Raw genomic sequence first — 13,963 nt, 5'->3', positions numbered from 1 at the left:
CTCTTTTTTAAATAAAAAATTAATTTAAAAAGAATGTGCATTTTCAGGGAAATAACTGATAAGTAAAGTGCATTTGCTAGTTTTATTTTAATGAGTCTTTGGGATTTAAGTAGTGCTTTTTTAATCTTAAATTTAAATGATATATACTTGATAACTGAACATGAGGATAGACAGCAGATAGATTTTTCAGTTAACTTGTAGGATATATTTATATTAGTTAAAGGTTTTCTTCAAATGTTGAAAAAATGTCCGCTCTACATTTTTTCCAAATAATTAAGATGCTTAATAATATCTTGTTGCATTCAGATATGCAGAATATGTGCATGGGATATTTCTAAATTTGGGTGTCTGTGTCTAGTTTTATTACCTGTGAACTAAATTTTCCTGACTTCTTTCTATTTTATTTTTCTGTACTTAGATCTTGTCTATGGGATTTATACAGATACCAACAATATAAGATTTTCTTTAAAATCATATTAATTACTATCACATCTAAGCTCTGCTCTGGGGTCAGACTCCTGGATTTTATTTTGTCTTAGTTTTTAGCTATACGATCATTAAGGTATTTAAACCCTATGTTCTTCAGTAGCCTCATACTTTAAATTTAGTCATAAGAGTACCTAATTCACATAAATGTTGTGAGGATCAAAAAATTGGAGTCATGTGAATTATTTCAACAGTGCCTGCATTATAGTAAATATTTCATAAATGTTAGCTATTATACTAATCAAAGTCTTCACAGAAAACGGATGACACACCCGAAGAGGAGATTTTAGTTGAGAGATTAAAACAAAAATAGGGTTATTTGCAAAGGTACATTAGGGTTAAGGAAAATAAACAAAGCAGGGTGCACCCCAAGGCTAGCAGCAGCAGGAGGCAAAAGGAGGAAATAATTACTAGAATCAGAGAGAGTAGGGGCCACTTGGCAGGAGTTGTGGTGTTTACATTTAACCACAGTAATCTGGCAGGGAAGGATCTGGGGAATAAATGCCCTTACCTCACTCATGGCATAGAGAACTTAAACCACCCAAGATAATCTTCACTGGGCTGGAAGAGACCTAATATATCAACATATGCAGCACTTTGCATGAAATTCTTGAGAGAAAATATTGTCATGCTATCTTTGAAAGTGTACATATAAAAATAGACCCTTTGACTTTTTTCTTTTATTATTTCTACTCTTATTATCGTTTCTTTTGTTTTGTTTTCTACCACCACCACTCTCACTTGAATCACGGATGTTCCTTTGGTTCTTACCACCTATTATATTAGAACATCCCAAATACTTGTCCTTGTCTATGAGCCACTCAGCAACACACTTTGTTGTTGTTGTTTGATTGGTTGGTTTGGCTTGGCTTAATTTTGCTTACATTTTCCTGAGTCTGTTTTTGATACTTGCTGTAAGGGACACTAGGTTCCAAAACATTTTCCTGTATTTGTTAGAAACATTGTCACTAAAACTAAAATAGTATATACTGAATTATAGTCAGAAACTATCACATCTTTTAGAATGTTTTGAGTTACAAAATATATTTAATATTATATTAAATCATATTATTATATTATAATCATAATATTATATTAAATCATATTTTGTTCTGTTGATTACTCCTTATGGTCTTTAATAATAAGCAGATTTTTTTGGTTGAGTCATTTAAGGTCAGAAATCTGGAAAACCAGAATCTCAGAAAAATGATGAAGAACACGGGATCAAATTTGTTGGTAGTTAGGGTGGTATCTCAAATCATTCTACAATTCAGGGTTTGAAATTCCTGCAAAATACACATTCCTTGCCATCCCAATATCAGAAGAACATTGTAACCTACATTTTATCCTTTCCTATAGCAGCCAGGTCATTGTATTTTATAAGTTGCATTATTGAAGGTAGATAGGTAATAATGATGTGGGGGAGTTAGGCTGTGTATACTTGTGAGTATATGTTTATGTGACTATCATTGGTTAATCTGTTATTGGTTGTAAAAATTATTCATGGAGTTACAGAACTCCTTGCGAACAAGATTTGGAAATAGAGATTTTGTGTGTGTGTGTGTGTGTGTGTGTGTGTGTGTGTGTGTGTGTGTGAGAAATAGAGAGAGAGTGAGAGGGCACCGTCTCCCTAATTTATACTTATTATTTACATTTCTGTCAAAATTTTTTTTTTTTTTTTTTTTTTTTTTTGAGACGGAGTCTCGCGCTGTCACCCAGGCTGGAGTGCAGTGGCCGGATCTCAGCTCACTGCAAGCTCCGCCTCCCGGGTTCACGCCATTCTCCTGCCTCAGCCTCCCGAGTAGCTGGGACTACAGGCGTCCGCCACCTCGCCCGGCTAGTTTTTTGTATTTTTTTTTTTTAGTAGAGACGGGGTTTCACCATGTTAACCAGGATGGTCTCGATCTCCTGACCTCGTGATCCGCCTGTCTCGGCCTCCCAAAGTGCTGGGATTACAGGCTTGAGCCACCGCGCCCGGCCCAAAAATTTTATATACTATATCCATATCATTTTACAAATCTCCTTAAAGTCTACTCAAACAAACACTAAATTCAAAAGCTATAAAGGCAGTTGTATTAAACCAAACTATTGAGAGCTATTTTAATAGGTCGCTTGAAGTAGGACATAGTTATGTTGTAAAACTAAGAAACTCCAATAGTACCTTGATTGAAGTGTTAAATGAGTAGAGCTCAGCATATGTATCACCTCCTATGGAAGAGAGTACATGTAGATACTGGGTAGCTTGACAGAATAATACAAAACAATATCTGTCCTTATAGAGTACACAAGTAAATGTGACAGATGACTCAGGTCCACATAGATCTGGCTACTTCACATTACAAGTGTAGAGATAGGTGCAGAGTATAATGAAAGTATACGCTGCATATGAAAATAGAGAGAACATCATAAAGGAAGTGACATTTGAGTTAGATTTGATTAGGACAAAAGTTTATATACACTTCTGAAGCAGTGGAGATTATTAAGAAAAAGTCACTGAAATTATTCAGTGGAAACTTTTTTCAGTATATGATTATGTGGAAAGTGATCAATTTTTTCATAGCCAGTTAGCATATTTATATTAGTTAAGACTTTCTATAAATAGAGTAGTATAGACATTAAGTGGTAAACGATGGAAAATACCTAAGCTGAGATTTAGAACAAGACATGCTTGAAGACTCTTTAGGTGAGTTAACTGGGTGGCTTCCATGAGATCTTGGTGATTTATATAAACTAAGGTAGTAAACAATTTTATTACACTTAAGGGATTGAAAGCACAAAACGATGAGGTCGACTTTCCCAACTGAATTGAGCAGGAAAACAACGTTCATTGTCTCTTATACACTAAGCTAAGGCGTGCTTCTAACTGAAACTAAAAACAAAACATTTCCAAGAAATCTGGCATTGTTAGCATTATTTCAATTTATCTTTAAAAAAGGAGTATAATTAACTTCCTGCGATATGGTCACTAGAGACTAGACAGTGAGAACACTGCATTGATTAAGTCCTGGACAAAATAACCAGCTTTATCACATCTGTAAAATGAGACCAACGCTTCGCTCCACATGGTTGTAAAAATTAAAGCAACCCACATAGCGAAAGCTCAGGACACAGCATATGCAGGAATGATATTAAATTTTAAGTGTATGCTCATCCTATGACTAAAACAGCAGATTTTTAAAACTTCTTATGTGCCAGACATTGGGTGTGGTATTTGGGAGGTAGATATGATGACCAAGTTCCTGACTTTGAGGAGCTCACAATCTAGAAGATGAACAAGCAAACAAAGAACAATGAAGTCATAAGAGAAAAATATTAAATGTCATACATAGCAGGAAAAGGTCTTCAGTAACTATTAATGATACATTTACTCTCATTTAAGGTTTGATTTTATAACACTAATATGCATTTTATTTCTATTGGTGTAAATACTGAATGAAAAATCAGGCAATTTGCACTGGGTCATTTGTAAATGTGAATCAGCCCAATAAAAGTGAAAGAGAAAGCATGGTGCCCCTTAGTATGCTTAAAGGAATAAATTTAAGTTTCTAAGATTCATTAATTTACTCTACAAACATTTTTAGTCTCTTCTATAGATCAGGAAGTGTTCTAAGCATTTGTGAAACATCAGGACACCAAACATAATAATCTCTGGGGCTTAATTTAATCTTTGGGGCTTAAATTACCAACAGGAGAAATACAATGTATACAGTATGCTATAAGGCGATGTGTTAGAAGGGAAGGAAAGCAAAGAAAGGAAATGAAAGGAAAAAAAGAACAAAGCAAACCAAATGATAACAAAGAAAAGAAAGTATAGAAGAATATGGGAGATGATAAGAATGAGGTTAGAGGAAGAGGGCTCAGATTTTAAATAGGATGGTTAAGAGTAGGTATTATTTAGAAACGACATTTGAGTTCAGATTTTAAACAGATGAGGAGGTTAGTCATGCAAGTGCCCAAGGCAAAATTATTCTAGGCAGAGGAAACAGACCAAAGGATTGAAGTGTTCCTGGAATATTCAAGAAATAGTGTAAGTGAGTGAGGGAAAGAAAAACTGGAGACAAATTCAGAGAAATACTGTAACGGGATGGAGACCAGGCTAAATAGAGCCTTTTTGGAAATTGTCAGGTGACTTTTATCCTGAGAAAACTGGATATCACTTGCAGAATTTTGAGCAGGATGTGGCGTAATCTTCTGTCTTGCCGTGTTGAGAATAGATTGTGAGGACAAGTAGAAGAATAAAGTCCAATTAGGAAATTAAGGCAAAAATCCACAAGAAACTTGATGGTGGCTTGAGCAGGGTAGCAGTGTGAAGGTGGCAACACATAGATCCTGGGTATATTCTGAAGTAGAAATCAACAGGAATTTCTCAGGAATTGAATGTGGGATATAAGAGAAAAAGAATAATCAAGGATGATACCAGAGTTGTTAGCCTGAGGATGAGGAAAACTAGAGTTATCTCCTGATAAAAGTAAGGTGGGGAAAACAGGGATTGAAGCAGGTTGGTTGGGGATGACTATCAGAAATTTAGTTTAGGGATGTTAACTTTGCAGTGTCTTCTAGATATCCCAGCCAAATAATCAGTTAGACCCACAAATTCAGTTTGGCAGAAAACTGGAGGTAAATATTTGGATGTCATCATTATTTATATGGCATTTAAAGCCACAAAACTCAATGGGAACAAAAGAAAGTAGATAAAGAAGAAAAGAGAATCAGGGACAGAACCAGGGACATTCAAATAATGAAGTTTGGAAAGGCAGAGTAAAGAGTAAAATGAGAGTGAAGGAGTGAACAATAAGCTAAGAGAAGAGTCAAAATTGTGCGCTATCCTGAAATCCAACAGAAGGCAGTGTATCAAGGGGCAGTGATGAACTGTTTCCAATACTGCTGGATGGTCAAGTAAGATGAAAGCTGAGGATGGACCACTGAATTTGGCAATAGAGTGATCATCAGATTTCTATCAAGAGCTGATTTAGTAAAATGTTAAGAGTAAAAACCTGACTAACGTAGATTTAAAAGAGAATAGAAGGAGAGACATAGATACAGAGAATACAGCACACACTTTCATTAAGTATTTTTGCAAAGAGGACAAAAATTTAAAAAAGATAGTTGAAGGAAGTAAAAAAAATTCAAATATAGGAGCAATAATGAAATACTTGTATGCAAATATAATAAAGAGATAAAATTACCAATGCAGGAGAGATAGAGAAATAAAATGCTCTAGAAATGCCCTTGTGTAAGAAGCAATAGGATCTAGTGCACAGATGCAGGAACTATTTTAGATAGAAATGGGGATAGTTGATTTAAGGTAATGGGTGGGAGGTCAGGTTATGTGGGTGCAGAACCTGGTAGGAAGGCACATGTAGTGATAGAAACCTGTGGGGAAAAATCTCTTCTGATTGTTTCAATTTTTTCACTGATTTAGGAAACAAAGTTTTCAGCTGAGAGTGAAGTCAAGGTAGGAGATATTGGTGGTTTGAAGAGAAAAGAAAAGATATGAAATGTAAGTACAAGAACCTGGGAGAATAAGTGATCTAGGGACATGTGGCATGATTACTGGGCATCATCAAGGATCCACTTGTGTGTGTGTCCACCTGCAAAAGTGCAGGCATGAAGAAAGGTGGGAATTGAATATGAGGATGAAGATTCAGCCAGACAGTTACCGAAAAACCAATCAAACAAAAAAAACACTAAGAGGGGAGTTTGTTAAGTGTGTATGTATAAACAAGGAGTGATTTTTATGAATGACCGTGGAATTTATCTAAGGAAAGGGAAGAAGACATTAATTGAGAGACTATCAAAGTATGACAAGATCAGTGATTTAGAGGCCTGGTGTGGTTAATGGATTGAGTTGGAGTTCTAGATGAAATGCGCTAGAAAGGTGGTGTAGGATGTGTGAAGGAAGGATTATAGGCAGGTCACAGTTACTGGCCATGAAGAGTTTCAAGATAAAACCATGGGTGTGGATGTCTGAGGAAAAGTAAAAAAACATGATTGTTGGAGGAAAATAATTTAAGTAATTTACAGGATAGTCTGTTAAGAGGCAATACATATGCATATTGACATTACCGAGATTTGGGTAGAAAGTGCCAGTGGAGAAAATTCTGGGGTTCTTGGAGCTAAATTCCTATCTTCTAAGGATTATACATTCATGAAAACTCCTTAAAAGATGCATATCCAAATGTGAAAATAATTTGAATCCATATTTTATCCTGCTTTTGCTTTTATATTTGAATAGATTTATGATGCTGTGAGTCTAAGTTTGTAATAACAGCATAATTTACTAACAGTTTTTTTCTGCACACAATTGAATTCCCTGGGAAGTCAGGCTTAACATTATTGGAGTGACATCATTCCTGATGATATACCTAAGGATTCAACAGGAGTCATTAGAGGCTTCAATTGATGGATTTGTCAAGGCCAGTAATTGGAGCAGCTTAGCTGAATGCCCTTTGTCTAATTGATGGGTCTTTTCACATTTTAAGTTTCTAACACTTAGGCACCAAAATCATGAACAATTTATTTGAATAGTCTGATTAAATGTAAAAGTTTCTTGACCCTTAGAAGTAGAGTGACTGTGCATCCCAGTTTACCTGGAACCATCTTGATTTATACCTGTTCTTGTGGAGAAATTATTAACAAACTACATCCTGGTTTAGATGACACATTGTATGGTAACCCTGTCTACATAACTAGGCTCCTGTCTTCCAGGACTGTTAATTCAGGAAATAGTAAGTGTAGGTCTAAGCACTTCTTGCAGATCCTAGCTGCCTGACAATTGCTGGGCTCCCTCATTTGCTCAATCCAAGGGAGACACAGTGTATTAGTCAGTTCTCATGTTGCTATGAAGAAATACCCAAGAATGGGTAATTTATAAAGGAAAGAGGTTTAATTGACTCAGTGCTACATGACTGGGAAGGTCTCAGGAAACTTACAATCATGGCAGTAGGGTAAGCAAACACATCCTTCTTCTCAAGGTGTCAGGAGAGAGAATTTAAGCAAAGAGGGAAAAACTCCTTATAAAACCATCAGATCGAGTGAGAACTCACTCACTATCACAAGAACAGCATGAGGGTAACCACCCCCGTGATTAAATTATCTCCCACTGGTCCTTCGCACAACACGTAGAGATTATGGGAACTACAATTCAAGGTGAGATTTGGGTGGGGATCCAGAGCCAAACCATATCACACAGAAAAGAAGGAAAATATTTTAGCTGGATGTGCTGAGCTGATACAGAGATAGCATCACCATTGCCCTGACCAGCTTGCTTCAGGCCTTAGATATTTCACATTTTGATACCACTTATTCAGAGAAGAGAGATAGTATCAGTCTTCTTTTATCATAATATTATCATAAACTCCCTTTCTTTTTTCATGATATTTCAACCACTACCCTTCATATATGCTTAAGAGAACTGTTGTTATTCCATTGTCATTTCCCCATACATATCACACAACACAAGATGTAGCAGAGTAATTACACAATCACATAATTGTATACTTATTTGCTAATAACACCAAGACATGTTCATGTTCAAAACATTATATAATCCCAACTAATCCTAGATACCAGCAAAAGACTTAACAACTTAAAACTATAAAAATAATCTAAATAATTCAAGCACTTTTTATGGGCAATTGCATCCTAAGATCATTTTATCGCTCTAAATATTATTTTAGTAAGTACAAACAGTTAACTGAAAGGATAGATTTTACCATCAAAAATATTTTATCACATTCCAATAAATAAAATATACTTAAATATCTTTGATTCTTAAACCATTTCTCTAAAATGTTTCATTAATAAACAAAAATATATTACCCAACAAAATTTTTTCTTTTATTATTATTAATGTAGTTAGTAATTATGTCTTCTTCCACATAAAGGTTTTGACTGAAAAGTTTAATGGAACATTACCAGGAAAAAAATTGTACTTCTGATTTGCAAAATCCACCTCTACCTCTCCTTCCACTGACCTCCAATTTCACTAAACCCAAATAGATAAAGAGGAGATAACACTAACGTACGAGTGTTATAGAGAGCAGGTTTTATTTTCCTTCTTTCCTTTTCTTTTTATTTATTTATTTATTTATTTTTGACCCAGAGTTTCTCTCTATCGCCCAAGCTGGAGTGCAGTGGCACGATCTCAGTCTACTGCAATCTCCACCTCCTGAGTTTAAGTGATTCTCCTGCTTCAGCCTGTGGAGTAGCTGGGATTACAGGCATCAGCCACCATACCTGGCTAATTTTTGTATTTTTACTAGAGATGGGTTTTCACCATGTTGGCCAGGCTTGTCTAGAACTCCTGACCTCAGGTGATCTTCCCCCCTCCACCTACCAAAGTGCTGGGATTATAGGCAAGAGCCACTGTGTCCCGCCCACTTTTCATTTTTTAGTAGAATTTCATCTCATATTCTTGATGCAGGTTATCTTTTCCTAATAGAAATAATATTTCAATAGCCACTACTATATTGGCAATGGTATTCATTATTATCAGTAAAATATATATTTAACTCATCAGTGCTTGTGCCTTCTTTAAGGCTTCCCACTGCCATATCATGACAGATGAATGTAAGAGAATGCATTCACCTTAGAGGAGATTGGCTGCAAGAAGACGCAAGGATTCTGTAACTGCCAGAATAAAGGGAGAAAAAAGGAACTTCTCCTAGGACGCTCCATAAGAAAGCTAGTTCCCTAAAGGAAAGGAGGTTCCTGACATTGACTTTTTTTTTTTAGACAGAGTCTCACTTTCTTGACTACGCTGGAGTGCAGTGGCACAGTCTCAGCTCACTGCAACCTCCGTCTCCCAGGTTCAAGCAATTCTCCTGCCTCAGCCTCCGGAATAGCTGGGACGACACGTGCCTGCCACCACGCCCAGCTAATGTTTTATTTTTAGTAGAGACAGGGTTTTACTATGTTGGCCAGGTGGGTCTCAAACTCCTGAACTCAGGCGATCCGCCCACCTCGGTCTCCCAAAATGCTGGGAGTAAAGGCGTGAGACACTGCACCCGGTCATGACATTGACTTTCTCTCTACACAAGTCCTAGTGAAAGTGCTAATGAAACTGAAGGATTCAAAGAAGGAAAGAACTTGAATAATTAATTTAGATGCTGGCAAACCAGCCCTTAATAATCAACTAGATAGGTATAATAGTTATGTGTTGGTCTAATTCACTACAAGTTTTAAATAGAACCTGTTTTTAAATAGGTGGTTATGAATAAGAAGTTGATAACTGAAGTATGTAAAAGCTTCATGTGAAACAGTGTTATTATTCTCCAATTCAAGAATTAATGTGACTAAAATATATTCTGCAGGAAAGTGTTTTAATACTGAGGATTAATTATTTCTTCCAGAAAGTCCATATGCCACAAATAGTCTTTACTGAGGAACAAACTGATTTAAATAGAGGAGATACTTCATCTTACAGACAATGATTTAATTTCCAAAAACAGGCCACCCAAAGTGAGTTACACCAGCTTTGCTCATTATCATCAACCACCCTTTCCTCCTGTGTCAAGGAAAAGCATTTTCAAACCTTCCTTCTGTCTCTCCCAGGACCTTGATGTACTTTTGTTTCTTCTTTCCTCAATTTCTCTCTATTGACTTCATACCTTACTCTACAAAAGGCTTAGGTTTTCCTAATCCTCATTGAAGTTAAATTTCCCTCAATAGTACCTTCTTTCTCAAGGTAAAAAATGTTATCTCTCCTACCTTTCCCTGGCAAACTTCATAAAACTTAAATATAATCCCCAGATTTCTCATGTCCAATTTAGTCCTCAGATACCCTGTCTCTGCCATTCAACTAAACCTCTTCTCTTAAAATTCATTTATGACCTGATAATGATAACTAAATCCATCATCTTTACTCTATCCTGTTATGAACCAACCCCTTTATGGGTTTTCTATTGCTTCTTATCCCTATTTTGATATTCAATTTACCTGCTTTGCCTCCTGTGATATTGTTATTCCATCAACTTCTCACATTGTTTTCACACAATTTAATAATACTTTTTCTAGACTTTTTTACTCTCCTAATGTTAAGATTATGCCCCCAGTCATCTTCACTTATCTTTTGTTCCCCATTAATGTTTAACTATGTGTGACCTAATTTTTGCCCACAACTGCATGCAGATCTGTATATTCAGCCTTAACCACTAATCTGATACATGGATATAACATGTTCAGCTTCTTATAGAACACCCCAGTGTATGAGTATGTGCCGGTATGTCAAATGCATAACACCAAAAGCCAAATTCATTATCCTTAATTTTTCTGCCCCAGGGGAAGAAAAAACAACTGCAACAACAACACCAACAACAGAAGCTTCAAAATATTGGGTTATTTACCATTCTCTACAGTTTTCCTATACAATGCCTACAGTTCCCCATTTTCTTGTATTTACTTGCCTCACCTATGAACCTGGAATAAGCAACTTTCTGTTTTTCTTTATTTATATCCAACTCACTCTTAAAGATCTAATTTAACTGTCACATCCTCCTAAAATCTTTTCCTCTGAGCTCTGAGCTCACCATGGACAGAAATCGACATTATTGTTTTATTCTGAATCCCAGGATGTAACATGGTGCCTGGCACAAGACAGGTGCTGATATTCCTGTCCCATTCACTTTCTCACCTTTCTTCATTCCTTATTTTGAGGTATAGTGGTATCTGCATGTGTATATTTGCATGTTAACCTCTTAGAGGTAAACTCCGTGACTAATTATTTCTTAATCTCTACCATGGGCGCTTGGTAGATATGCAGTATTCCACAAATATATGTAGACATGACACATTTTAATCCCTTTCTTTTCTCAAGATATTGAAGAAGTAGGGTAAAGCCTGTGCCTAGTAAGTGAACAAAGGAAGAAAGGCCTGGACATGAGATGATATTCTTATAGTTGTCAATAGATTAACCTATATGTACAATCTTTTCTATTAGGTAGGAGGGAAAGAGTCATGTGGCCATCCATATCATTCATGAGCATAGGGTAGAAGAGTATACCCCACCTAATAATGAAAAAGGCATACTAAAAAACAGAATTTCCATAGTTGTCATTCAGTTTTCTTGGATGCTTTGACAAGAAACCTAAGAAAATTGAGCACTTCATGTAATATGCCATTGAGCAACAGTATACTGAAAGAAACTCTATTTTACAGAATACAACCAAACACACACACATACATGCACCCACACAAACACAGTGAATATCAGCATACCTGCTCTATGCCATCCTGATATGTTCACACTAGAGATAAATTGCGTTACTGCTATGGAAGATATGGAACTGTCAATCAGTGTTCTAGCCTTGCCTGATTGTAATTTAGTACGTGACTCTGGGAAATCCACTTAATCTCTCAATTACAGTTGCTTTTCTTTAAATGATAATGGGGATAAATGGCTAAATATCTGTAATTCTAAAAATCTCCATATATATGGAGCCATGTGGTACTACAAACTCTAGATTCCACACATTTAAAAAACATGTTTTTTTCATGGTTTGTCCAAACCATTTTATAAAATCACTCCCCATAGCTTTCGCAACCTCTGTCATGGCAAAACTACCTTTTTATAGGAAAACAATGACTGAGATAAAAACATCCTGATGCACCCCCACTGCCTGCCACCTCCATCATCACACACACACACACACACACACACACACACACACACACACACACACACACACAGAGCTCTTTCCACAGGAGAAAGAAGTGAGGCATTTAAAAACAATCTTACAAAACTATTTTTAAAATATTCGTAAAATCTCTTTAAATTTCTCTAAATGAAAATCAGTGGTTGTTAAATGTAGGATTTCTATATGTCTTTATTCCTATTATTCTGATAATAATCAAGCAAGGATTTAAGGGAAATCACGAGAAGCAGCAGAGAGAAGCTAGGCTGTTGCATGCAACTTCTACCTCCTGAGTCATTCCACTCTTTAACACAGATAATGTCACATGACCTAAAATAATTTAAAATGTGAGCACCTTCTATAATATCAACTGCTTAAAATGGCCACAGTTCTATTATCCTAAATCCAATAAAATATAGAAAAAAATCAATTTTCATGGCAATTAATTTGTGTTCAGCATACTCCTCACATCCACACTGGGGGAGGAGGGAGGGTCTATAGTCTCATTCCAAGTCTATTAAACACATTACATAAATCTTGATTCATGTGGGAGAAATGGCTTACGTATTATTTCTAAGAGGTAAAAATAAACACATAAACAATCTGTACCATCGTAGCCAGCAGAGATTGTTCAAAAGGCCTTTGGACTCAGAATACTGGCTTGCCTCTGAGGCTGCAATCAGAAGGCTCAGCCCTGGGCTTTGGCAGAGCCACTGCCATGTTAATCTGCTTCATTATATCTCTACAATTTGTTCACTGCATTAAGGAGCAGTATTTCCCTTGTGAAAGGAAAGCCCATCTTTCACTTTGAAAGCTTTACCTTTAAATGGTAAACAAATACAGCCAGAGACAGACACCAACAGCTAGAAAGCCAAATAAATAATAAAATACGGTATGTCATAGTGAGAGCTCATTTCAGCCTAAGAAGATTTTAAATTGCACAACAGCTAGAATTAGAGCTTTTGAATCTCTTAGATCTGAATACAAGCTAACAAAGCACACATCTTATATTAAATGTCATTCTTAACATAGATAACAATCCGTGGATAAGTCAAAAATAGAATCATGCTGGCTTACCTGAAATAAAGAAAAATGTAAATCATAACACAGAATCCATGTATGTGTTGAATATAATAGTCTTCAATGCAATTCTTCAGAATTTTTACTGGAGTAGAAAGTAAAATCTCACATGTATTCTATCCTCATTAAAGAAGAAAAAAACAAGAAAGGATGACCACAGCATCCTCCCTCCTTTACCTTAGCTTTCTGTTCTGACACTCATTCGATGGTACCCAATGTCTGTTAGAAAACAGCATGCTAAATTAGAAAAATAAATAAATAAAGGCAGCATCTTACATGACAGCTCCATCTCCTGGTCAAAAGTGGAACCATTTTAATTCATGTTCCTTTGGGTATGTAGCAGTTAGCACATAAAATTAAATGATGTACAACCCATAATTCCACTGTATTTGAAATAAACAACCTTAATTAATTATAATTTAAACATTTAAGAAGAATTATAGTATGAATTTTTAGAATTATGATTGTATTTTGGGGATTTAAATTTATTTACATTATGTTTAAACTGAATGGAAGCTTTTCCCATCATTGAAAACTTAAGATTTATTTAACTTTATATGCCATCTGAAAAAGTAACATGTATCTCCTATAAAATGATTTTAGATGTCAAGCTTTTTGTTAATGAACATCACATCTCTTTGTGGAGAAGTATAAGTTTTTGTCACTAGAGAAGATAACACATAACACTTTGTGTTGTTATTATTGCTTGGAGGAATGCTGAAAGGTTAAAGTTAAGGCAGAAAAATTAAATGACTTAAAGACAA

General features: G+C 35.7%; 1 protein-coding gene across 3 annotated transcripts in view; it reads right to left on the bottom strand.

Annotated features, from left to right (window-relative positions):
• Window positions 1-13,423, bottom strand: part of SCN2A (sodium voltage-gated channel alpha subunit 2) — a 163,902-nt gene extending 150,479 nt beyond the window's left edge. For all 3 annotated transcript variants that reach the window (XM_065525595.2, XM_065525593.2, XM_065525596.2), the window contains exon 1: window positions 13,197-13,423. Coding sequence is in view for 1 of the 3 variants with exons in the window: in XM_065525596.2 (XP_065381668.1) it covers window positions 13,197-13,222 (26 nt within the window). In the remaining 2 variants the exon portion in view is untranslated. The remainder of the gene's footprint in view (window positions 1-13,196) is intronic.
• Between the last annotated feature and the right edge of the window lie 540 nt (window positions 13,424-13,963).

This window comes from Macaca fascicularis, chromosome 12 (genome assembly GCF_037993035.2).
Source record: "Macaca fascicularis isolate 582-1 chromosome 12, T2T-MFA8v1.1".
NCBI classification, from domain to species: Eukaryota; Metazoa; Chordata; class Mammalia; order Primates; family Cercopithecidae; genus Macaca; species Macaca fascicularis.
The sequence above is the reverse complement of the archived record's forward strand: the minus strand, read 5'-3'. Positions and strand labels throughout refer to the sequence as shown.